The sequence below is a fragment of the Microcaecilia unicolor genome, chromosome 7 (assembly GCF_901765095.1).
Source record: "Microcaecilia unicolor chromosome 7, aMicUni1.1, whole genome shotgun sequence".
NCBI lineage: Eukaryota > Metazoa > Chordata > Amphibia > Gymnophiona > Siphonopidae > Microcaecilia > Microcaecilia unicolor.
Genome location: NC_044037.1, coordinates 206,346,218 through 206,372,012, shown reverse-complemented (window position 1 = coordinate 206,372,012; position 25,795 = coordinate 206,346,218). Strand labels below are relative to the sequence as shown.

The window sequence follows — 25,795 nt, the reverse complement described above, 5'->3', positions numbered from 1 at the left end:
GTTTTCTTCAGAAAATCTTTAAAAAATTGTTGGGAAGTGCTCCGGAAGCCCCCCGGGCTTCGTTTGTCCCTTCCCGTATTTTTCAGTCTTTGCCCCGGTAAGTTTTCTTTCGTCGTCGGGGTAGGCCTCTTTCGGCCTCGGTCGAGATTTTCTCCCTAAAACTTTTTGGTGCTCAAATTCGCCATTTCGGATTTTGATTTCGCCGGCGTGATTTTTCCGCCCATGACATCGAAGCCTTCCAGCGGCTTCAAGAAGTGCACCCAGTGCGCCCGGGTAATCTCACTCACTGATAGGCACTCGTCGTGTCTTCAGTGTCTGGGGGCCGAGCACCGTCCTCAGAACTGTAGTCTGTGTTCCCTGTTACAAAGGCGGACTCAGGTAGCGAGATTGGCCCAGTGGAACATTTTGTTCTCGGGCTCTTCGTCGGCATCGACACCAAGGTCATCGAGTGCATCGACGTCGTCAGCGTCCAGACCTTCATCCTCGGCCGCCAGTGCATCAAGGCATCGGCCCTCTGCATCGGCGCCGAGACATCGGATAGCTGCATCGACGTCGGTGGTACCGGGACCTCGTCTGCTGATGTCGTCGGACGGTGGTGCATCGTCAGGAGTGCAGGTGAGGGCTGTCCATTCCCCTGCTGGTGGCGGTGAGCCTTCGGGTGGGTCTCCCCCTACCCTGAGGGCTCCTGCGGTACAGCCCCCCCGAGATCGACCTCCTTCGACCTCGGCCCCGAGGAAGCGACGGCTGGATTCTACGTCCTCCTCGTCGGTGCCGGGGAGCTCCGGTGACATGCTTCGGAAGAAGTCGAAGAAGCATCGACACCGGTCTCCTCCCCGCGTCGGCACCGAGAGCTCTGGGTCGCCGAGGGAGTCGGCACCCAGCAGGCATCGGCACCGAGAGGACCGCTCACCCTCTGTTCAGGAGGTGTCGATGCGCTCCACTCTGGACAGCCCGGAACAGCCTCCACGCCCGGAACAGGTTCTGACGTCGACGCCTGCATCGACCTCCATGCCTTTCTCTGCAGCCGCTCTGAACGAGAGCCTCCGGGCCGTTCTCCCAGAGATTCTGGGAGAGCTGTTGCGCCCTACCCCTCCGGTACCGGCGGTGCTTGCGCCTCCGGTGCCGTCGAGCTTGGCGCCGGCTGGCCCATCGCCCGGGGTGAGGTCCCCGACGTCGGTACCGCGTGCGGTGCCGACTGCGGCCACCTCCCAGGAAGGCTCCCCGACTACGTCGGCGGAGGGAGCTTCGCCGATGCGGGCGAGGGAGTCTACCTCTCGACGCCCCCATCGTGGACGTGGCTCCACTGAGTCGAGCCGGGCGAGGTTGCAGACACAGGTTCGTGAACTTGTGTCTGACACCGAAGGTGAGGCCTCGTGGGAAGAAGAGGAAGACCCCAGATATTTCTCTGATGAGGAGTCTGAGGGTCTTCCTTCTGATCCCACTCCCTCTCCTGAAAGACAGCTTTCTCCTCCTGAGAGTCTGTCTTTCGCTTCCTTTGTCCGGGAGATGTCTACGGCCATCCCCTTCCCGGTGGTTGTGGAGGACGAGCCCAGGGCTGAAATGTTTGAGCTCCTGGACTATCCTTCTCCACCTAAGGAAGCGTCCACTGTTCCCTTGCACCATGTCCTGAAAAAGACATTGCTTGCGAACTGGACCAAGCCATTAAGTAATCCCCACATTCCCAAGAAGATCGAGTCCCAGTACCGGATCCATGGGGACCCAGAGCTGATGCGCACCCAGTTGCCTCACGACTCTGGAGTTGTGGATCTGGCCCTAAAGAAGGCTAAGAGTTCTAGGGAGCATGCTTCGGCGCCCCCGGGCAAAGACTCTAGAACCTTAGACTCCTTTGGGAGGAAGGCCTACCATTTCTCTATGCTCGTGGCCAAAATCCAGTCTTACCAGCTCTACACGAGCATACACATGCGGAACAATGTGCGGCAGTTGGCGGGCTTGGTTGATGCGCTCCCCCCTGAGCAAGCCAAGCCTTTTCAGGAGGTGGTCAGGCAGCTGAAGGCGTGCAGAAAATTCCTGGCCAGAGGGGTGTATGACACCTTTGATGTTGCGTCCAGGGCCGCTGCTCAAGGTGTGGTGATGCGCAGGCTCTCATGGCTGTGTGCCTCCGACCTGGAGAATAGACTCCAGCAGCGGATTGCGGACTCGCCTTGCCGTGCGGACAATATTTTTGGAGAGAAGGTCGAGCAGGTGGTAGAGCATCTCCACCAGCGGGACACCGCATTCGACAAGTTCTCCCGCCGGCAGCCTTCAGCCTCTACCTCTACAGGTAGAAGATTTTTTGGGGGAAGGAGGACTGTTCCCTACTCTTCTGGCAAGCGTAGGTACAATCCCCCTTCTCGACAGCCTGCGGCCCAGGCTAAGCCCCAGCGCGCTCGCTCTCGTCAGCAGCGTGCGCCTCAGCAAGGCCCCGCGGCTCCCCAGCAAAAGCAAGGGGCGAGCTTTTGACTGGCTCCAGCAGAGCATAGCCGACATCCAAGTGTCCGTGCCGGGCGACCTGCCGGTCGGGGGGAGGTTGAAAGATTTTCACCAAAGGTGGCCTCTCATAACCTCCGATCAGTGGGTTCTGCAAATAGTCCGGCAAGGATACACCCTCAATTTGGCCTCAAAACCTCCAAATTGTCCACCGGGAGCTCAGTCTTACAGCTTCCAGCACAAGCAGGTACTTGCAGAGGAACTCTCTGCCCTTCTCAGCGCCAATGCGGTCGAGCCCGTGCCATCCGGGCAAGAAGGGCTGGGATTCTATTCCAGGTACTTCCTTGTAGAAAAGAAGACAGGGGGGATGCGTCCCATCCTAGACCTAAGGGCCCTGAACAAATATCTCGTAAAAGAAAAGTTCAGGATGCTTTCCCTGGGCACCCTACTTCCCATGATTCAGGAAAACGATTGGCTATGCTCTCTGGACTTGAAGGATGCCTACACACACATCCCGATACTGCCAGCTCACAGACAGTATCTGCGATTTCGGCTGGGCACACGTCACTTCCAGTACTGTGTGCTACCCTTTGGGCTCGCCTCTGCGCCCAGGGTGTTCACAAAGTGCTTGGCTGTAGTAGCAGCAGCACTTCGCAGGCTGGGGGTGCACGTCTTCCCATATCTCGACGATTGGCTGGTGAAGAACACGTCCGAGGCAGGAGCCCTGCAGTCCATGCAGATGACTATTCGCCTCCTGGAGCTACTGGGGTTTGTGATAAATTACCCAAAGTCCCATCTTCTCCCAGCACAGAGACTCGAATTCATAGGAGCTCTGCTGGATTCTCGGACGGCTCGCGCCTATCTCCCAGAGACGAGAGCCAACAACTTGTTGTCCCTCGTCTCGCAGGTGCGAACGTCCCAGCAGATCACAGCTCGGCAGATGTTGAGATTGCTGGGCCACATGGCCTCCACAGTTCATGTGACTCCCATGGCCCGCCTTCACATGAGATCTGCTCAATGGACCCTAGCTTCTCAGTGGTTTCAGGCTGCTGGGGATCTAGAAGACGTGATCCACCTGTCCACGAGTTTTCTCGAATCCCTGTATTGGTGGACGATTTGGTCCAATTTGACTCTGGGACGTCCTTTCCAAATTCCTCAGCCACAAAAAGTGCTGACCACGGATGCGTCTCTCCTGGGATGGGGAGCTCATGTCGATGGGCTTCACACCCAAGGAAGCTGGTCCCTCCAGGAACGCGGTCTACAGATCAATCTCCTGGAGTTGCGAGCGATCTGGAACGCTCTGAAGGCTTTCAGAGATCGGCTGTCCCACCAAATTATCCAAATTCAGACAGACAACCAGGTTGCCATGTACTATGTCAACAAGCAGGGGGGCACCGGATCTCGCCCCCTGTGTCAGGAAGCCGTCAGCATGTGGCTCTGGGCTCGCCGTCACGGCATGGGGCTCCAAGCCACATATCTGGCAGGCGTAAACAACAGTCTGGCCGACAGACTGAGCAGGATTATGCAACCTCACGAGTGGTCACTCAACTCCCGAGTGGTGCGCCAGATCTTCCAAGCGTGGGGCACCCCCTTGGTGGATCTCTTCGCATCTCGAGCGAACCACAAAGTCCCTCAGTTCTGTTCCAGGCTTCAGGCCCCCGGCAGACTGGCATCGGATGCCTTCCTCCTGGATTGGGGGGAGGGCCTGCTGTATGCTTATCCTCCCATTCCTCTGGTGGGGAAGACTTTGTTGAAACTCAAGCAAGACCGAGGCACCATGATTCTGATTGCTCCTTTTTGGCCGCGTCAGATCTGGTTCCCTCTTCTTCTGGAGTTATCCTCCGAAGAACCGTGGAGATTGGAGTGTTTTCCGACCCTCATCACGCAGGACGAAGGGGCTCTTCTGCATCCCAGCCTCCGGTCCCTGGCTCTCACGGCCTGGATGTTGAGAGCGTAGACTTTGCCTCTTTGGGTCTGTCAGAGGGTGTCTCCCGCATCTTGCTTGCTTCCAGGAAAGAGTCCACTAAGAGGAGTTACTTCTTTTTATGGAGGAGGTTTGCCGTCTGGTGTGACAGCAAGGCCCTAGATCCTCGCTCTTGTCCTACACAGACCCTGCTTGAATACCTTCTGCACTTGTCTGAGTCTGGTCTCAAGACCAACTCTGTAAGGGTTCACCTTAGTGCAATCAGTGCATACCATTACCGTGTGGAAGGTAAGCCGATCTCAGGACAGCCTTTAGTTGTTCGCTTCATGAGAGGTTTGCTTTTGTCAAAGCCCCCTGTCAAGCCTCCTACAGTGTCATGGGATCTCAATGTCGTTCTCACCCAGCTGATGAAACCTCCTTTTGAGCCACTGAATTCCTGCCATCTGAAGTACTTGACCTGGAAGGTCATTTTCTTGGTGGCAGTTACTTCAGCTCGTAGAGTCAGTGAGCTTCAGGCCCTGGTAGCCCAGGCCCCTTACACCAAATTTCATCATAACAGAGTAGTCCTCCGCACTCACCCTAAGTTCTTGCCAAAGGTCGTGTCGGAGTTCCATCTGAACCAGTCAATTGTCTTGCCAACATTCTTTCCCCGTCCTCATTCCTGCCCTGCTGAACATCAGCTGCACACATTGGACTGCAAGAGAGCATTGGCCTTCTATTTGGAGCGGACACAGCCCAACAGACAGTCCGCCCAATTGTTTGTTTCTTTTGATCCCAATAGGAGGGGAGTGGCTGTGGGGAAACGCACCATATCCAATTGGCTAGCAGATTGCATTTCCTTCACTTATGCCCAGGCGGGGCTGGCTCTTGAGGGTCATGTCACGGCTCATAATGTTAGAGCCATGGCTGCGTCGGTAGCCCACTTGAAGTCAGCCTCTATTGAAGAAATTTGCAAAGCTGCGACGTGGTCATCTGTCCACACATTCACATCTCATTACTGCCTGCAGCAGGATACCCGACGCGACAGTCGGTTCGGGCAGTCAGTTCTTCAGAACCTGTTTGGGCTTTAGGATCCAACTCCACCCCCCGAGGGCCCTGTTTGTTCTGTTCCAGGCTGCACTCTCAGTTAGTTGGTAAATTTTTTAGGTCAATCTCAGTTATGTCCTCGCCGTTGCGAGGCCCAATTGACCATGGTTGTTGTTTTGAGTGAGCCTGGGGGCTAGGGATACCCCATCAGTGAGAACAAGCAGCCTGCTTGTCCTCGGAGAAAGCGAATGCTACATACCTGTAGAAGGTATTCTCCGAGGACAGCAGGCTGATTGTTCTCACAAACCCGCCCGCCTCCCCTTTGGAGTTGTGTCTTCCCTTGTATTGTCTTGCTACATACTGGACTGGCCGGCTCGAGCCGGTTTCGGGCGGGAAGACGGCTGCGCATGCGCGCGGGCGCTCGAGGACTAGCAAAGGACTTTGCTAGTGAAGATTCCGATTGGAGGGGCTGCCGTGGACGTCACCCATCAGTGAGAACAATCAGCCTGCTGTCCTCGGAGAATACCTTCTACAGGTATGTAGCATTCGCTTTCTGTTAGGTGCCCTGCAGAGTCACATTAGCAATGCATTGTGGTGGGTGTAGGGTACTGGGCTCTACTCCCATGGTGCTTTTCCCCCCTGCTAACTGGGTCAGAGTGTGCCCTGTTTTGTTTCCTGTTGTAGTCCATGCGGTAGTGGCCATTTTTGTAAGCCAGTTTTACTTCCCTTTCCTGTGTTACCCACGTTAGAGAACGTAGTTCTTACCTTGAATGGTACTGAAAGAGGGCATTGTACACCATTGTGCCAGCTCTGACCTACTGCTAATCTTAGTACCAGGGGACTCTTTGCCAGTGGGGCACAACCTCTGATCTGCAGTTAACTGTGAGTAAACGTGCTTATTTCAAGGTGTGAACTGGTGTGCCAAAGTTATAGAGCAGCAATAAGTCCTAGAGTCTGTATGCAGGTCCCTGGAGCAATTTTAGTGGGTGCAGTACATTTGTGGGTAGTGGGGTTGGGGGGCTCAGCTCCCAAAGTAAGGGAGCTATGCACGTGGGAGCTTTTCTGAAGTCCACCGCAGTGACCCCTAGGGTGGCTGGTTGGTGTCCTGGCATGTCAGGGGGGCCAGTGCACTAAAAATGCTGGCTCCTCCCACGGCCAAATGTCTTGAATTTGGCTGGGGTTTGAGATGGCCGACATAACTTTCCATTATCGCTGATAAACAAACCCGGCCATCTCAAACCCGGCGAACTCCACGGCATTTGGCCGGGCTAAACCGTATTATCGAAAAAAAAGAAGGCCGGCCATCTTTTTCGATAATACGGTTCTGGCCAGCTGTAGCGCTGCCGCCAACATAGATCGCTGGCGATCTATTTGGCGGTCGACGTTCGATTATGCCCCTCTATATCATTGCGAGGACCAGATTTGAGACTTTAGTCTAAAAATGGCAGTGGAATGTCATTTCAGGTAACGTGTTTTTTTTTTTGTTTGTTTTGTTTCCTCTTTTGTTTCTTTTTCTCTTCTGTTTTCCTATAGGAAGCTAAAGCAGGGTCTTTTGCCGAGCCTGGAGGATCTCCTTTTCTATACCATCGCAGATGGACAAGAAAAAATACCAGTTCATAAATTCATCACTGTAAGTCCCCTAGACTTTGTGTGGCTTCCTCATTCTTCAGAGAGAACACTGGGAAGCCTCTGGATCAGCTGTTCTGTTTTCTATTTACATTGTTTTCCGTGAGCTTGAGCTGCATGGTAGTTGACTAGTGGTAGAAGTAGGTGGGGGTTGAGACAGCCTGGAATGGGGGTGGGTGTATGTATGTTGGAGGACAGTGAAGGAGAAAGACGCCAGGGAAAGGGAATGTTGAGAGAGAATATGTTGAAGACGAGATGTGAGAAATGTTTTGGGAGAGACCGGCTGAAGAAGAATGGTGGATCAGATTATTTTAGTTTGATTGCCACAAGAGGGATTCACACAGTTCTCCGAGGACAAGCAGGCTGCTTGTTCTCACGACTGGGGTGACGTCCGCGGCAGCCCCCACCAACCGGAAGAAGCTTCGCGAGCGATCTGCACGCAGGGCACGCCCACCGCGCATGCGCGGCCGTCTTCCCGCCCGTGCGCGACCGTTCCCGTCAGTCTTTTCTTTTCCGCGCTGGAGAGAGTCGTGCGTCGCCGCTCTCTCTTAGCCCCGGAAAACCGTCGCGTTGTTCGCGAATTTGTTAATTTTTTTGTTTCTTGTTGCCGCGCGCTCCAGACCTTTCTTTTTCCTTTTTAAAAAAAGAGAGAACGCGCTTAATTTTTCCCTCGTTTTCTAGCGGGGGCGTCGCGTTGCGGCCTTGTGGCCGCGCGGTCGGTTTATTTTTTGAGGTGAGATTTACCGCCACCATCGACGACTTTAACTTCGCCGACGCGATTTTTCCGTCGATGTCCTCGAAGGTCCCGAGTGGATTTAAGAAGTGTGGTCGGTGCGGCCGGCCTATCTCGCAGACCGACACCCACGCTTGGTGCCTCCAGTGCCTCGGGCCGGAGCACAATATCAAGTCGTGTTCTTTGTGTCTTGGTCTCCGGAAACGGACTCAGGTTGCGAGGCAAGTTCTTCGGGACCGTCTTTTTGGAACTTGCGCCGGCCCCTCGACGTCGACCTCGACGGCATCGGTATCGACGGCCGGTTCTTCGGTACCGGTATCGATGTCCGCGAAATCGGCACCGATGGCATCAACCCCAGGAGTACAGGTCCCGCCGGTCCTCCGGTGACGGTAGGGGTGAGAGGCCGCGTGGGCAATCGGCCCCGGTCACTCCCTCTGCCCATGGCCCTCGGGACCGAACCCTGTCCGACCCGGCCCCTCGAGACCGAGGGGGATCGACCCTCCCTCCGTTCCACCTGGCGCCGATGACGGGCACCGCAAAAAACAGAAAAAGCACCGTCATCGGTCCCCATTGGTGCGCCCGGCCCTCGGTGCCGGAGAGGAGTCGACGACGAAGCGTCCACGTCGAGAGGAGAGGTCCCCCTCGGTAGTGGAGGTACCGACGCGTCAGGGTCCCAGCACTTCGGTGCAGTCTCCTGGACCCGAGCAGCTTCCGGCACCGACGCCTCTACCGGCCCCCCCCCCCCCCCCCCCCCGTCTTTCCCGACAGCGGGCCTGGACGAGTGCCTCCGAGCCATCCTTCCGGGGATCCTGGAAGGGCTGATGCACCAGGCTGTGCCGGCGCCGGGGGTGCTTGCGCCCTCGGCGCCGTTGACTGTGGCACCGGCGAGCTCTAGCCTGGTGCCAAGGCCTTCGACACCGCCGCCGCTTGCGGCGCCGGTCTCGACCGCCACGCAGGTGGAGTCCCCGTCGATGGAGGGAGCTTCATCCCCGCCGGCGCGGGAGTCCACCGCTCGACGACACCGAGGCCTCGGTGCCTCGACGTCGAGCCGGGCCCGGTTAAGGACTCAGCTACATGAGCTTATGTCCGATACCGAGGAAGAGGCCTCGTGGGGGGAAGAGGAGGACCCCAGATATTTCTCCTCAGAGAAGTCTGTGGGCCTCCCCTCTGACCCCACGCCTTCACCGGAGAGGAAGCTCTCGCCTCCTGAGAGCCTCTCCTTTGCCTCCTTTGTTAGGGATATGTCTATATGCATTCCCTTCCCCGTGGTCTCTGTGGACGAGCCGAGGGCTGAGATGCTCGAGGTCCTCGACTATCCATCACCACCTAGAGAGTCCTCCACGGTGCCGTTGCACAATGTCCTCAAAGAGACACTGCTTCGGAACTGGATGAGACCATTATCTAATCCCACCATTCCCAAGAAAGCAGAGTCCCAGTACAGAATCCACTCGGACCCAGAGTTAATGCGGCCCCAATTGCCCCATGACTCGGCGGTCGTGGATTCTGCTCTCAAGAGGGCACGGAGTTCGAGGGATACCGCCTCGGCGCCCCCGGGGCGGGAGTCTCGCACTCTGGACTCGTTTGGGAGGAAGGCCTACCAATCTTCCATGCTCGTGACGCGCATCCAATCTTACCAGCTCTACACGAGCATCCACATGCGGAACACTGTGAAGCAACTGGCGGACCTGGTTGATAAGCTCCCGCCGGAGCTTATCCAGGCCTTATCAGGAGGTGGTCAGGCAGCTGAAGGCGTGCAGAAAGTTCCTGTCCAGGGGTATCTATGACACCTGTGACGTGGCATCTCGTGCTGCGGCCCAAGGTATAGTGATGCGCAGGCTCTCATGGCTGCGTGCCTCTGACCTGGACAACCGCACCCAGCAGAGACTGGCCGACGTCCCTTGCCGGGGGGATAATATTTTTGGCGAGAAGGTCGAGCAGCTGGTGGACCAATTGCATCAGCGGGAAACCGCCCTCGACAAGCTCTCCCACCGGGCGCCTTCAGCATCCACCTCAGCAGGTGGACGTTTTTCCCGGGCCCAGCAGGCTGCGCCCTATGCTTTTGCCAAGCGTAGGTACACCCAGGCGGCCCGAAGGCCTCGACAGGCACAGGGACAGCCCCAGCGCGCTCGTTCTCGTCAACAGCGTGCGCCTAAGCAGCCTCCTGCGCCTCCACAGCAAAAGCCGGGGACGGGCTTTTGACTGGATCCACGGGAACATAGCCGCCCTCAAAGTGTCCGTGCCGGACGATCTGCCGGTCGGAGGGAGGTTAAAATTTTTTCACCAAAGGTGGCCTCTCATAACCTCCGACCAGTGGGTTCTCCAAATAGTGCGGTGCGGATACGCCCTAAATTTGGCCTCCCTTCCACCAAATTGTCCTCCGGGAGCTCAATCCTTCAGCTCCCATCACAAGCAAGTACTTGCAGAGGAACTCTCCGCCCTTCTCAGCGCCAATGCGGTCGAGCCCGTACCACCCAGGCAAGAAGGGCAGGGATTCTATTCCAGGTACTTCCTTGTGGAAAAGAAAACAGGGGGGATGCGCCCCATCCTAGACCCGAGAGGCCTGAACAAATTCCTGGTCAAAGAAAAGTTCAGGATGCTTTCCTTGGGCACCCTTCTGCCACTGATTCAGAAAAACGATTGGCTATGTTCCCTGGATTTAAAGGACGCATACACTCGCATCCCGATACTGCCAGCTCACAGACAGTATCTCAGATTCCGCCTGGGCGCACGGCACTTTCAGTATTGTGTACTGCCCTTTGGGCTCGCCTCTGCCCCACGGGTGTTTACAAAGTGCCTCGTGGTGGTGGCGGCGTATCTACGCAAGCTGGGAGTGCACGTGTTCCCATATCTCGACGATTGGCTGGTCAAGAACACCTCGGAGGCAGGAGCCCTCCGGTCCATGCAGTGCACTATTCAACTCCTGGAGCTGCTGGGGTTTGTGATAAATTACCCAAAGTCCCATCTCCAGCCAACCCAGTCTCTGGAATTCATAGGAGCTCTGCTGAATACCCAGACGGCTCAGGCCTTCCTTCCCGAAGCGAGGGCCAACAACCTCCTGTCCCTGGCTTCGCAGACTAGAGCGTCTCAGCAGGTCACAGCTCGGCAGATGTTGAGACTTCTGGGTCATATGGAGGCATATTTTCAAAGCACTTAGCCTTCCAAAGTTCCATAGAAACCTATGGAACTTAGCCTCCCAAAGTGCTTTGAAAATATGCCTCATGGCCTCCACAGTCCATGTGACTCCCATGGCTCGTCTTCACATGAGATCTGCTCAATGGACCCTAGCTTCCCAGTGGTTCCAAGCCACCGGGAATCTAGAGGATGTCATCCGCCTCTCCACCAGTTGCCGCACTTCACTGCTCTGGTGGACCATTCGGACCAATTTGACCCTGGGACGTCCATTCCAAATTCCACAGCCCACGAAAGTGCTGACGACGGATGCATCTCGCCTGGGGTGGGGAGCTCATGTCGATGGGCTCCACACCCAGGGTCTGTGGTCCCTCCAGGAAAAGGATCTGCAGATCAACCTCCTGGAGCTCCGAGCGATCTGGAACGCACTGAAGGCTTTCAGAGATCGGCTGTCCTGCCAAATTATCCAAATTTGGACAGACAATCAGGTTGCAATGTATTACACCAACAAGCAGGGGGGGCACCGGATCTCGCCCCCTGTGTCAGGAAGCCGTCGGGATGTGGCGTTGGGCCTGCCAGTTCGGCATGCTTCTCCAAGCCACATACCTGGCAGGTGTAAACAACAGTCTGGCCGACAGACTGAGCAGAGTCATGCAACCGCACGAGTGGTCGCTCCATTCCAGAGTGGTATGCAAGGTCTTCCGAGAGTGGGGCACCCCCTCGGTGGACCTTTTCGCCTCTCAGACCAACCACAAGCTGCCTCTGTTCTGTTCCAGACTTCAGGCACACGGCAGGCTAGCGTCGGATGCTTTTCTCCTTCATTGGGGGACCGGCCTCCTGTATGCTTATCCTCCCATACCTTTGGTGGGGAAGACCTTACTGAAGCTCAAGCAAGACCGCGGCACCGTGATTCTGATAGCGCCCTTTTGGCCCCGTCAGATCTGGTTCCCTCTTCTTCTGGAGTTGTCCTCAGAAGAACCGTGGAGATTGGAGTGTTTTCCGACTCTCATTTCGCAGAACGACGGAGTGTTGCTGCACCCCAACCTTCAGTCCCTGGCTCTCACGGCCTGGATGTTGAGGGCGTAGACTTCACTGCGTTGGGTCTGTCTGAGGGTGTCTCCCGTGTCTTGCTTGCCTCTAGGAAGGATTCCACTAAAAAGAGTTACTTTTTCAAGTGGAGGAGGTTTGTCGTTTGGTGTGAGAGCAAGGCCCTAGAACCTCGTTCTTACCCTGCACAGAACCTGCTTGAATACCTTCTGCACTTATCAGAGTCTGGCCTCAAGACCAACTCAGTAAGGAATCACCTTAGTGCGATTAGTGCTTACCATTATCGTGTGGAAGGTAAAGCCATCTCTGGAGAGCCTTTAGTCGTTCGATTCATGAGAGGCTTGCTGTTGTCAAAGCCCCCTATCAAGCCTCCTACAGTGTCATGGGATCTCAACGTCGTCCTCACCCAGCTGATGAAACCTCCTTTTGAGCCACTGAATACCTGCCATCTGAAGTACTTAACCTGGAAGGTCATTTTCGTGGTGGCAGTTACTTCAGCTCGTAGGGTCAGTGAGCTTCAAGCCCTGGTAGCTCATGCTCCATATACCAAATTTTATCACAACAGAGTAGTGCTCCGCACCCACCCAAAGTTCCTGCCGAAGGTGGTGTCGGAGTTCCATCTTAACCAGTCAATTGTCTTGCCAACATTCTTCCCCAGACCTCATACCCGCCCTGCTGAACGTCAGTTGCACACATTGGACTGCAAGAGAGCATTGGCCTTCTACTTGGAGCGGACACAGCCCCACAGACAGTCCGCCCAATTGTTTGTTTCTTTCGACCCTAACAGGCTAGGGGTCGCTGTCGGGAAACGCACCATCTCCAATTGGCTAGCAGATTGCATTTCCTTCACCTACGCCCAGGCTGGGCTGGCTCTTGAGGGTCATGTCACGGCTCATAGTGTTAGAGCCATGGCAGCGTCAGTGGCCCACTTGAAGTCAGCCACTATTGAAGAGATTTGCAAGGCTGCGACGTGGTCATCTGTCCACACATTCACATCACATTACTGCCTCCAGCAGGATACCCGACGCGACAGTCGGTTCGGGCAGTCGGTGCTGCAGAATCTGTTTGGGGTGTAAATCCAACTCCACCCTCCAGGACCCGCATTTATTCTGATCAGGCTGCACTCTCAGTTAGTTGTTCTTCGTAGGTCAATTTTCTGTTGTACCCTCGCCGTTGCGAGGTTCAATTGACCTGGGTTCTTGTTTTGAGTGAGCCTGAGAGCTAGGGATACCCCAGTCGTGAGAACAAGCAGCCTGCTTGTCCTCGGAGAAAGTGAATGATACATACCTGTAGCAGGTGTTCTCCGAGGACAGCAGGCTGATTGTTCTCACCTACCCTCCCTCCTCCCCTTTGGAGTTGCGTTTTCATCATTTTTGCTTGTCATTCAACTGGCGGGAACGGTCGCGCACGGGCGGGAAGACGGCCGCGCATGCGCGGTGGGCGTGCCCTGCGTGCGGACCGCCCGCGAAGCTTCTTCCGGTTGGTGGGGGCTGCCGCGGACGTCACCCCAGTCGTGAGAACAATCAGCCTGCTGTCCTCGGAGAACACCTGCTACAGGTATGTATCATTCACTTTGCCCAAGGTGCTGGGTGCTTTGGCATTTGAAATGGTTTTGCCAGCGTGGCCCATTGTTGAAAAATAGTGCAGATCATTGGGATTATATTGTCATTTACTTTTCACACAAACAGTTAATGTTAATGCTTTTTCCTAAACACAGCTATTTCTTGCAGAAAATCTTAAAAAAAAAAAAAAAGTAAAATAGAGCTAATTTGTGGTACTTTCTATTACAGCAATTGAAAATATTTGTTTTTTAGTTTTAGTGATATTGACTTGGTTCAATAATTTTAAAAAAAAAATCCCCCCTCCCTTTTTTTTTTTCCTTGCAACAGGCATTAAAATCTACGGGATTACGTACTGCAGATCCAAGGCTGAAAGAATGCATGGATATGCTCAGACTGACTCTTCAAACCACTTCTGATGGTGTGATGCTGGACAAGAATCTATTCAAAAAGTAAAATATTTCTTTTTCACATTTATTGCAGTGGTGGAGTGTAGGTTGGAGCACCAAACTGAGATCCAGGGATGTGCAGGTCGGCTTTCTCTGCAGCTCTTTGTTTTCAGATCTCTTGTCCCTCCCTTGCTTCAAGTACTGACCTAGTGATTCCTATGGTAACTGAATGTGGTTGGCTGTTTTTCCTTTTTTTTTTTTTTTAATTTTATTTATAACCATTTAAATTTTTACAAGCGATAAAACAACTTGCCAGAAATACAGAGAAGGTAATATATAGGAATTATTTCAATCAGGTAATTCTATTCTTTTCCTTAGACCACTAAATAGGGAGAGTGAAACAAGACAAGGAGATCAATTAAACAGTAAACAGAAAAAAAAAAATGTGGTATTAACCTTATCCCCAGATATTACTCATCTAATTCATTATTCCACATTGATCATCTGGTTGGCTTCTGCAAGCCCAAAACGGTGTATAGTCAATTCATTTCATTGAAAACATACTTATTATCCAATATTAGTTAGAAATAATACATCTGATTACATTCTTTCTCTTTAAAAAACCAGAAGTTATTTAACAATACATATACTTAAGTCTCTAATTCAGATCCCACTGATTAAAGTAATCCCAGTTTTCACAGGCTTCACTCCTTTTAAAGTAATAATTGAGGAAATATTTCTGAGGAAAACTTTAGGAGTCATACCCGGAACCCTGGGAAAAACAATAATCTTGATATTAATCATCTATAATAATATTAATTTTATTATTCAAAGTTTCTGGTCTGAGTGGAGGAGTGGCCTAGTGGTTAGGGTGGTGGACTTTCAGTTCCTCAGTTCCCCAGGACCAGTTTGATTCCCGGCACAGGCAGCTTCTTGTGACTCTGGGCAAGTCACTTAACCCTCCATTGCCTGCCGCATTGAGCCTGCCATGAGTGGGAAAGCGCGGGGTACAAGTGTAACAAAAATAAATAAAATTATCATTTTCAAGATCATAACCACTTTTTGCTCGTGTAGAACTTCATTTGTTATATCAATTTTTCACTCTCAAAGTGTTCAGTTAAATTGTCCATGTAACTCTGTAATAAGATTATATCTGAAACAAATTTATTTACTGCCACCGTTAGGTCCCGAAGCACCTTCCAGATGATATTCAATGTAATCTCCACGAGAGCCAAAAACTCCAAGCTGATTTCTCTTAGGTGTTTAGGAGTGGTTCCTCCAATTCAGGTTCTGCTGTAAACGTCCTCCATTTCAGCATATGCCTCTAACTCACTCCTTTGGACATGGTGGTTGAATAATTCGGGAGTGATGGGAGTTGTTTTTTCCAGGTCCAAGAGCGTCGATACTCCTTTGCCGGCGCTAATCAAAGGACTCGCCAACCCTTTCATCTGTAGGCAGTTCGTCGTGCAGCGGTCCCGCACTTGCTGCTCAGGGGACAAAACGCTGGCCATCGGTGGCTGACTGCCAGTTGTCCTCTTCCTCTCAGTTAAGGTAACTGCAATTGCAGAGAGAAAATTTACGTAGAGAAGACAAAACTTCAGAGGGCAGCTAGGCCGTTGGGCATACGAACTACAGGTCGCCATCTTATCACTCTCCCAGTTTGGGACACTCTTTGTCTGGTTTCTCCTCAGAGGCCTGTCTGATATGGGTAACCCTTCAGCATAGCCCTCTGAGTCATTGAAACACAGAAGCCCCTCCACCACTACAAGGTGGTGTCACTTTGGAGGGGGTTGGCTGTTTTTCCCATGGGTGAATGATGACTGGTTGAGTCTGTTGGAATGTGTCCCCCAGTGCATTAATCTGACTGGGGAGCAGATGAAGCAGTTTCCTGCTTTTTTTTTTTTTTGGGGGGGGGGGGGGGGGGGAGTCTACACAATGGCCTCTTTGCACCAAAAAAATGCATAGGTGTAGCATATGAGGTCCCTTCTACTTCAGCATTTAGTTGGACACGGAAGTTTGTGAAGGCAACGTATAAACTTTCAAGCAGGGCTGATGTAGCTCCAGTTTCCTGAGTTAATGCTTCTGCAGGTGATCTCACGTGCATGTTGGATCCTCTTTCAACCCAACCCCTCCCCCTTCTGTCATTTTGAGGAGCAGTGGTGGACACTAACTTCAGGACCATCTTTAGATTCTCAATGAAGCTTTCTCAGGGTGCTTTCTGGCAGTTGGGGTTTATAGTGCATAAAGCATTATTAAAAAAAAAAAAAAAAAAGAAAAAGAGGAATGTGAAGAAATTGAGTGCCCTGCTTCAGCAGCATCTTCAGATTCCACCTTGGACCTAATATGTGCTTGTGTTGAAGGACTATATGGTCTTCAACAATGATAGGGGATGCTAGAGCATTCCCCTGTCTGGGGTAATAAGAAAAGGAAATAGCTAGTTTGGCAATCAGAGGGAGATTCGTTTCTCAAATGGGGTGTGCCTCTGTGAAGTTTGTTGAAAGAGAAACTGGTGACCCTTAAATCTCTAACACTTAATCTCTGGGTAGCTCTTGGATGGGCCATAGGAGATGGTAATCAGTAGAGGAACCTTTGATTCTGGGGTAGTCTTAGATCCCTTGTGCCTTCCCCTAGTTGCCTCATAACACCTGGTAGTAGGAGGTGGCCTGTCCTAAAGATGAGCCATCTGATTCTAGTCTTGAGGTGGCCAAGGTTTTATTTTCCCTTTCCAGTATTAAGAGGGGGTGGTATTAGGGTACCGGAGAGGTGAATGTTGCTCCTATCTGGTAAAGCCCCATATAGAAGGGATATTAGCATTCAGGGTCCTCCGTGTTGGAAGAATTTGCTAAAAGCAAATTTTCCTTTTCTGTAATATCTCCTTTTATAGACAGCCATATACAATGGCTGCATTCTTGAGTCCTTCTGGGTTTTGTTTTTGTTGGTCCCAAGTTGAGGGTACTCTATGCCTTCCAGTTCATGGGGTTCCCATGCAGGACCACAGATCTCTTCTCAGGCATTTCCCTTCATGGATGCTGCTAGGGAAGAATCTCTCCAAAGATTTTCATCAGTTTTCCAGTTTGGAATCCTAGATCCCTCCCTGCCAGCTTCATGCTTTCTTTCTTAAGGAGCCCCAGCTACTAGTTTGTCAAGGGTAGGAAATTCAGGTTTCTGGCTGTTTGGATCTAGGTCTGCTCTGGAAGGTTTGGAGCCAGGATTCTGCAGTTGTGGAACTCATAAACCTTTTTCTGACAGAAATAAGAAATGGTGCAGCTAAGTCGGCTGCTAGTATTACAGTGTCAAAACTACAAATACCTAAAGAACATGACTACCATCACAAACACCAGCCCTCCCCCCAGGACATAACCTTAGTAGGATTAGGACAGTTCTCGGTCTCCCTCCCCCAAGAAGGCATTTCATTTGTTCTAGTTTCCAGGGGCATGGGGGAACCCTTGTGTTTTTTTCTAAGAAGAAAGTGGTTAAAACCTCTCTCCCGGTCCAGATTTCCAGACTGAATGGCCTTTCTGCAGGTTTTAGGCTCTAAGCCAGTGGGATCTGTAGGTTATACCTTGGGTTCAGACCCACTCTTCTGTTGTTCGGTCTCCTTTCAGATGATTGGCAGCATTGGGGTTGCCCAGTCGCTGGCCTTGTCACCTGAAAAGTTTCTGGCAGGCAAATTTTTCAGACTAGAAAATCCAGTTGCTCTGGAGGTATAGCATAGGTCTGGCTTGGTCCTAGGACAGTTTGTGATAACTTTCTCTGCAGCAGTTACTCGTAGGAGAGGATCCTCGACTAGCCCAAGGACGAGGAGCTTCTCATAAGGTTTGGTTTGCTTAGAAGAATTGAGGCCTTGGACTTATTTCCTAGGCCTTGTAATGATCCAATTGAGGTTTAAGTGCTTTGATACCTTGAAACGGTTTCTTATAGGAGGCTCATAAGTAAACTCAGTGGGCTAAAGTTAAGATATAAAGTGATGAACTGGATTGGGAACTGGTTGATTGACAGATGGCAGAGGATTGTGGTAAATGAGTACTCGAAGGATAGAAATATAAGTAGTGATGTGTCTCAGGAATTGGTCCTGGGCGCCAATTCAATTCAACATATTTGTGAGCAACATTGCTGAAGGGTTTGAAAGAAAAGTTTGCCTTTTTGTGATATCGAGACTTGCAACAGAGTGGACCGTCCGGAGGGAGTAAACAACATGAGAGATCTACACAAGTTAGAAGACTGAATGAATATTTGGCAGTTAAAAATTGATATGAAGAAGTGCAAAGGGATGTACTTGGGGTGCGGAAATCCAAAGAGCAGTATGTGCTAGGGGGTGCGAAACTGACACACACAGATCTGAAAAGAGACATTGGGGTATAGTGTCTGAGGATCTCAAGGTGGCAAAACAATGTGACAAGGCGGTGGCTGTTGCCTGAAATGCAAGGCTACATAGGGAGAGGCATAACCAGTAGAAGAAAGGAGGTGTTGATGCCACTGTACTAGTCATTGGTGAGACCCCAGTGGTCATCCGGAGACATAGTGGTGGTAGAACTAGAGGCATTAATGGAGGTTGCAGGGAGGTAGACTTAGGAGTAGTGTCAGGAAAGTTTTTCACAGAGATGGTAGTTCACACCTGTAGCACCCTTCCAGGAGAGGTGGTAAAGTCAAAAATGGTGAGTGAATTTAAAAATGCATGGGACAGGGGATGCCAAAATAGAAAAAGGGTAGAAACACATGTTGAAGTGTTACCTTGGGAAAGAGTAGTGGGACCTGAGGCCAATTCCGGACAGACTTCTAAGGTCCGTTTCCTGCAAATGGCAAAAGACCAGGTTAAGCTATGGCAACTCCAGTGTTGATCACTTTGTCACATGCTGCGAGTGAGGGTGCTGTGTAGCTCAAGGGGAAGATATCTTGGCTGGTAGTTGAATACTGTCAGCAATACTTGGGGATGATAGGTGGTTATAACCAAGACTCCGTCATGTTTGGTTGCCTATATGGTGGAGGCTTGACAACCAGCGTTTAAGCATGGGTGACTGGGGCCTGCAGAGTGGCGGCCATCTTGTTGGGCAGACTGGATGGACTGTTCGGGTCTTTCTGAGGACAAGCAGACAGAATATTCTCACTTGTGGATCATTGTCATCCATGGAGCCTGGTGCAGACACTGCCAAGTGCACTGTCGGTTTAAATCTTTGAGGCAGTGCCCCCACCGTGCATGTGCCAGGTACCTTCCCGCCTGACACCTGAGTGTGGAGATCCATAGTCTATTGTTTTTTCCACAGAGCAGAGAGTTTGTTTTTTAATCTCTCTCCTCAGTGTGTTGAACTTCTTTTTTCCCTTTTTGGTGCCTTCCCTTTTTCAGGATATTTTTTCCTTCATATTCGTTCCCCCCCCCCCCCCCCCCCCCCCCCCCTTCCTCCCCAAATTATTTTTCAGTTTTCGGTCTTTGGGGCCTCTTGAGCCTTTCTTTTGCCTGGGAAACATCTACCATTTTTGAATATGTGACTACTTGAGCTCCCTGATCCACAGAGCCTTTTGACCTTGTCAACTGTCTTTCCCTCCATGTCAATGAGGGTGCCAAGTGACTTTAAGACGTGTACTCAGGGCAGTAGTACAATTTCAGGCACAGGTCCCTATAACTGTATGTTCAGTGCTTGGGTCCAGAGCACTAGGACATTGTGTAGCACATGCAAGTAAAGATCCTTAGAGCCCGCAGTATCCAGTGTGAAAAACCTTTTGGTTCTGCATCGACATCAGTGTCATCATTGAGCATGGCAGAGGATTTGTCTATTCTGACGCAAGTTCCACTTTGAGTGCCATTGTATGAACTGATGCAACGTGGAGATGATCTGACATTAGTACAGAGGTGGTCTGACATCAGACTCCGTACTGAGAACGTGTAAGAACTAGATGTCCTAATCAATGATGCTGCGTTCATTGAGGGACCTGCAGCTTAAAAAGCTTAAGAAGCAACACCATCGTTTTCCCTCCAGGCACTCTGCCCACACCTCCCCTGTATCGTCATCCTTGATGGACAGGAAGCATCCATGCCGCAACTTACTTCTCAGTGAGAATCTTCAAGATCTTTGAGATCTTACTCCTGCATAGGCTTTAACTCAAGCTGTATTCACACCGCTTTCTCAGCCAGTACTGATACCTACTCTACAGGAGGAAATCCGGGCTGTGCTCAAGGAGGAACTTTCAGTGCTACCTCATTCCCAGTCTATACAGGCTTACAGGGTGCTTGTACCAGCCTCAGCCCAGTCCATCGGAGAGACAGTCATGGGAGAGGTCCCGTACACCAGCTCGGTGCCTACCGTTGGGAGCAGCACAAACCCAAGTGACACATTCGTCAACATCAGCAGAGAAACTTTTCTCCGATTTTGGAGACTCATCTGCCTCGATGCACCTCAACACAGAGCTGATGCTCTAGTTGATGCTCACTTCCATGTACCTCCCATGAACGGTACTTTGAAGAATCTGACACAGTTCCAGGACCCACAGGATCTCTCAGCTGAGAGGAGTTCTGGTCATGACATCTGATTCTTCTTTGCTACCTGAGACGTAGATCATCTGCAGAAAGCATTTCCTTCCCTGGCTTTGTCTGTGAGATGGCTCAAGTCAAATTGGAGACAGAGTAAGAACCTAGTTCAGAACTCCTTTTGAGTTTCTAGATTTGACTCTCTTCCTAGAGGACTTGCTGTTCTGCTTCATATAGTTATTAAAAATACTATACTCAAAAACTGGGAGACTCTACTAACAGTTCAAATGGCCCCAAAGAAAATTGATACAATGTAAAGGATACAGAAATGCACTGGGTTTGACAGAACACAGTTACCTCATCATTCTGTAGCAGTACAAGATCTCATGTTTTCTGCTCCTCCAGGAAGAGAAATGAGAACATTGGACTCTTTTGGCAAAAAAGCTTTTTTTCAAGCTCCAATGCTAACCAATCACATACTAGAATTATCAGCTTTATTCCACAATTTACTTAAAATCTTTAATACAGAGTACGCTATCCTTTGCAGACTTTCTTCCCCCTGATAAGGCTGAGGAATTCTATAAGCTTCACAGGAAATTTCTCAACTGTCTTAAATATCTGGCAAGGCAAACCTTTGATGCCTTTGTTTCTTCACACATTTCCACTTCAGCAGTAGCAGTCTGAATTGCCCCCCACAGGGGGACCGCTGTCGCCCTCAGAGTAGGGAGAGGCATCCGAACCTCTCCCCACGGGGGACCGCACAAGGCTCGCGGGACAGCGACCATGCGCCGAACTCTGCCTCCTCGCCCAACTCTGCCTCCTCGCCCACCCAGAGCAGGGAGAGACGATCGAGCCTCTCCCACGAGGGACCGCATGGGCTGTGTGGAAGCAGTTGTGCGCCCGGCTCTGCTTCCTCGCCCGCCCGCTGGTTCCTCAAACAGCAGCAGGAAAGGGGAGCACTGTCCGGTAGAGCTGCCCCAGGAACATGGGAGTTATGGAGGCATGAGGACGCTCTCGGAGGGAACCGCCGAGGGCTCAGTCGACAGCACCGAGACCAGAGTGCAGCAGCAACGACAAGAGGAGAAGGGGCAACGCGGCGGAGGCCCTGGAGACAGGCTCCGAGGGGCTCAGAGCAAAGCAGTAGCGGCAGCCTGAGGCTACTGCCCCCCTCTAGTGTCTACCTCCAACATAGATACAGCTCCCAGGGTTGCGGAGTCTCTGTGCCCTGGGCAACGCGTCCGATCACCAGACCGTGAGTAAAGTGCCTATTATATTTCAAGATGTTGAGACTTTACAACTGACAAGGCTTGAAAGGCCTAACAGTAAAAACCAAAGTAAAAGCAGAATAATTGCTAGTGAACTGAAGACACCTTCAGCAGGCCGGGCGTGCCTGAGAAGGAGGCTTTTGCACTGCATTTAATCAACCAGAGAAGGCAGGCTTGTGAGGAGAGCAGATTGGGGCAACACTGTCTTAATAGTAACCACAGGAAATATATACCATAATGAATACCCTTAAACTACTCCTAATAATCTACTCCTTAACACTGATCCACTTAACACTAACCACCCCACTTGCAGAAATCATCATACCCATACTACACAGTCATTATAGATTGATCAAATACACCACACCTCACCAAACTGATAACAACCTAAACAAAGGAAGAACACTTACATGCGAACAACCACAGCAGAAGGGATAAGAAGGGCCCAAAGAAACTCACCTCAAGAGAGAAATGACAACTAACAGAAGTCCACTTAACACCAAATACAGAAGACCCATTCCAAACAATCCAAGTGGGCTACGTCAACGCCAGATCCGTTGTAAATAAAACAGCAATACTAACAGACTGGATCATGTCAGAAAACCTCAACCTACTCTTCCTCACTGAAACTTGGATCCATGACCAAAAGAACCCTATAATCCTAGACCTGTGCCCTCCAAGATACAAAATCACACACTGGACCAGAAAAGAAAAGAGAGGCGTAGGCATAGCACTAATCTATTGGTTCCACTTTACCACGGAAACTACTGCTGAGTCCATAACACCTCAACTTGAAATTGCCTCAATCAGAATCCACAACAAAATCCTACGCGATCATTTGAATTGTCTTGTTGTTTTACAGATCTCCAGGTAATTGGAACGAAGGCCAGACCAACTTCATGGACTTCATGTCAAACACACGTGTAACCAACTCCAATACACTAATACTATGAGACATCAACCTTCACTTAAAAGGCCTGAACTCTATCAACGCACGAGAATGTAAGGAATTTCTCAGTTTATGCGATCTCAAAGGGCCACAAATGCAAGCAACCCACGTCAAAGGGCACACACTTGATCTCATCTCACACAAACTCTCAACAGACCAGAGCCTAACAATAACAAATACGAAATGGACAGAGACACCCTGGACCGACCACTACAAACTAAACTTATCCCTACATTGGCGGAAGAAGGGTATACAATGAATACTAGAACACACATCCTACAGCACAAGAGGTCAAGTAGACACAAAAACATTCTGGCAACTAATATAGAACAACGAATGGGCAACACAAACAGACTCCATATACTACCTCATAGAATGGAACAAAAGATGCAAAAGCATACTAGATGAAATTGCGCCCTTATGAACAAGAACCCCATGCAAGCATAACTCGACACCATGGTTCAACAATGAACTGAAAAAGTTAAAAACACAAACCAGGAAACTCAAACGAGCATGGAATAAAACAAAAGATGAACATACACTCAACACATGGAAACAAATACAAAGAAAATACAAATACGCAACAAGACAGGCTAAAAGATCATACTTTAAAACCAAAATAGGGACAGATTACAAAGACATGAAGAAATTATACCAACTCATGAACAAACTCCTAGACACCAACTTGGTCACTACCACGAATACAGACATCCCATCTGCAGAAGTGGCGTAGCCCAAACGGAGTTCTGCCAGCTCCGGCGCCTATTTTTTTCTCAATGTGTTGCATTGAAAATGTGAGCCAGCGGAAGTCCACTCTCACTCCCCCCGCGCTGTCAACCTGGCTCCGCTTCTTGTCTGCAGATAAACTTGGAAAGTACTTCAATGAAAATATTGTAAACTTACGCAACACGCTACCTCAGAACAACACCGGCATTGAAAACTTTCTTAATGAATTGGACCCAACCATTGGAGAATACCCGGCAGATCAGACATGGTTAAACTTCGCCCTCCTTACCATTGAAACAGTTACCCAGGCAATTAGTAGGTTTTCCAAAACTCACTGTAAACTAGATACCTGTCCCAGCTACCTACAAATAGGTGGGAAAATGTGGGATACAAATGTAACAAAATTAAAAATAATGAAATCCGCCCCTGACTGCTTCATAACAGACCTCACATCCCACCTAAATTACATGCTTCAGCAAGGCCTCTTCCCTAAGGAAAATGGCAATATCCTACTCACCCCAATACCAAAAGATACCAAGAACAAAACAGACGAAATCACTAACTACCGTCTAGTAGCATCTATCCCGTTGGTGGTCAAACTGATGGAAAGCATGGTAACCAAACAACTTACAAATTACATAAATTCTCAATATTACATGAATCACAGTCAGGCTTTCACTCCCTTCACAGCACGGAAACAGTAGTACTCACTCTTCTAGCCAAATTGAAGCAGGAAATAGCAACAGGCAAAAACATCCTCCTCCAATTCAACATGTCTAATGTATTCGACATGGTAAACCCTAATATATTAATAAGATTACTAGATAAGTTCGGAATTGGTGGAAACATACTTAACTGTGTAACAAGAAATAATTTATAACTTGGGGATATTGCTCTAGAGCACTAGCTAATATTTATGAGTTTTAAGATATATGTTGAATAATTCTCCACCAGTTGCCCTTTAAGGCAACAAGATTCACGATTGCAATGAATAAAAGGAATTAAGTATATTTATTGGATTACATTAACCTGCATTACCAGGTTTAAGAACATATGTAAAGAACAGACCATATATTTAGCTTCAAAAGGAGTTTATTTATACAATTGCAGCGAGAGGTAAGAGTCTTACAGAGAATCTGTGCTTAAAATAAGGTAGCAGGTTTAAGTATGAATTATTAACTTACAGAAAAGTCTTTGTTACAAAGCTGAGTGATGAGCACATGGTCACAGGAGAGAAGGGTAGAGCTGTAGGTCCCCAGAGCAGCAGATTCCAAGAAGAGCAGCAGGTCCCAAGAGAGAGAGCTGGGCTGTTTCCAGGCCTTTTATAATGTTCCCTGAGTCCTGGATATTGAAGTTTGCAGAGGATCTTGGGTATTGTAGTTTGCAAGGTGTCACATGCCATCAGCCCTTTGTCTTCACATGTGCTGAAGTCTTATCTGAAGGGGGGGGGGGGGGCACTGAGTCCTCTGTGGCAAGTGGTTTATGGCTTCCTATTTATTCTTTCATTCTGAGTCAATAGCTTGAGTTACACCTTCCCAGACCCTCTGACAGCAGTTTTCTTTTGATCTCTGCAGATGTCTTGGTGATCCTTCAAGTATCCACCTAGTCATGCTTTTGTTATCAGTCCTTGTTATGTGGGAGGAGAAGGAAGCTATATCTGTGAAGCCAGTAACTTTTGTCTCTAAGTGTTTGTAATTGACTAGCCCTGCTATCAGAAGTTCCCAGGAAAAAAAGGGGGGGGGGGGAGAGGGACTTGACATGAAAGCCAGTTTCATTGCTGTAGTTCCAATACGTTTTTTAAAGCTGTATTTTTTTATATTGATATATATTTTTATCTGATTCAGCACAATTAATAACTCTGACAATTAAACTTATATCATGCTACAACTGGATCAAGGGCTTCCTAACCACAAGAACATATCAAGTAAAATCAAATTCAAACATATCATCACCATGGAAAGCAAGACTGTAGAGTACCGCAAGGATTACCGCTATCACCGATCCTATTCAGCTTAATGATGACCCCCACTTGCCAAGTCCTTATCCAACCGTGGCCTTAACCCATTCATATATGCAGACGATGTCACAATATACATTCCTTACAAAACCAAGCTGACAGAAATCGCCAGTGAAATCATGCTCAGCCTGAACATCATGGATTCATTGGCAAATGCATTTCAACTAAAACTCAATAAAGAAAAAACTCATTGTTTCATCCTCTCATCCCAACACAGCGCGGACATCCCCACAAGTATCAACACCCCAGATCATACCCTTCCTATCTCAGACAGCTTGAAAATCCTCGGCATTACAATGGACTATAACACTAGCGAGCCAAGTGGCATCCACAATAAAGAAAATGTTCCACTCAGTGTGGAAACTCAAACACGTGAAGCAATTCTTCCCAAGGGAAACATTTCGCAACCTGATACAATCAGTGGTACAAAGCTACTTGGATTACTGCAATGGAATTTATGCGGGGTGTAAAGAACAAACCTTAAAGAAACTTCAGACCGCTCAAAACACAGCACCTAG

General features: G+C 50.0%; 1 protein-coding gene across 3 annotated transcripts in view; it reads left to right on the top strand.

Moving 5' to 3' along the window:
• The window catches only part of GLS (glutaminase), a 256,417-nt gene that overhangs the window by 31,474 nt on the left and 199,148 nt on the right, over nucleotides 1–25,795 (top strand). For all 3 annotated transcript variants that reach the window (XM_030208976.1, XM_030208975.1, XM_030208974.1), the window contains exons 2-3: nucleotides 6,911–7,007; nucleotides 13,802–13,923. In XM_030208976.1, coding sequence (XP_030064836.1) covers nucleotides 6,911–7,007; nucleotides 13,802–13,923 — 219 coding nt within the window. The remainder of the gene's footprint in view (nucleotides 1–6,910; nucleotides 7,008–13,801; nucleotides 13,924–25,795) is intronic.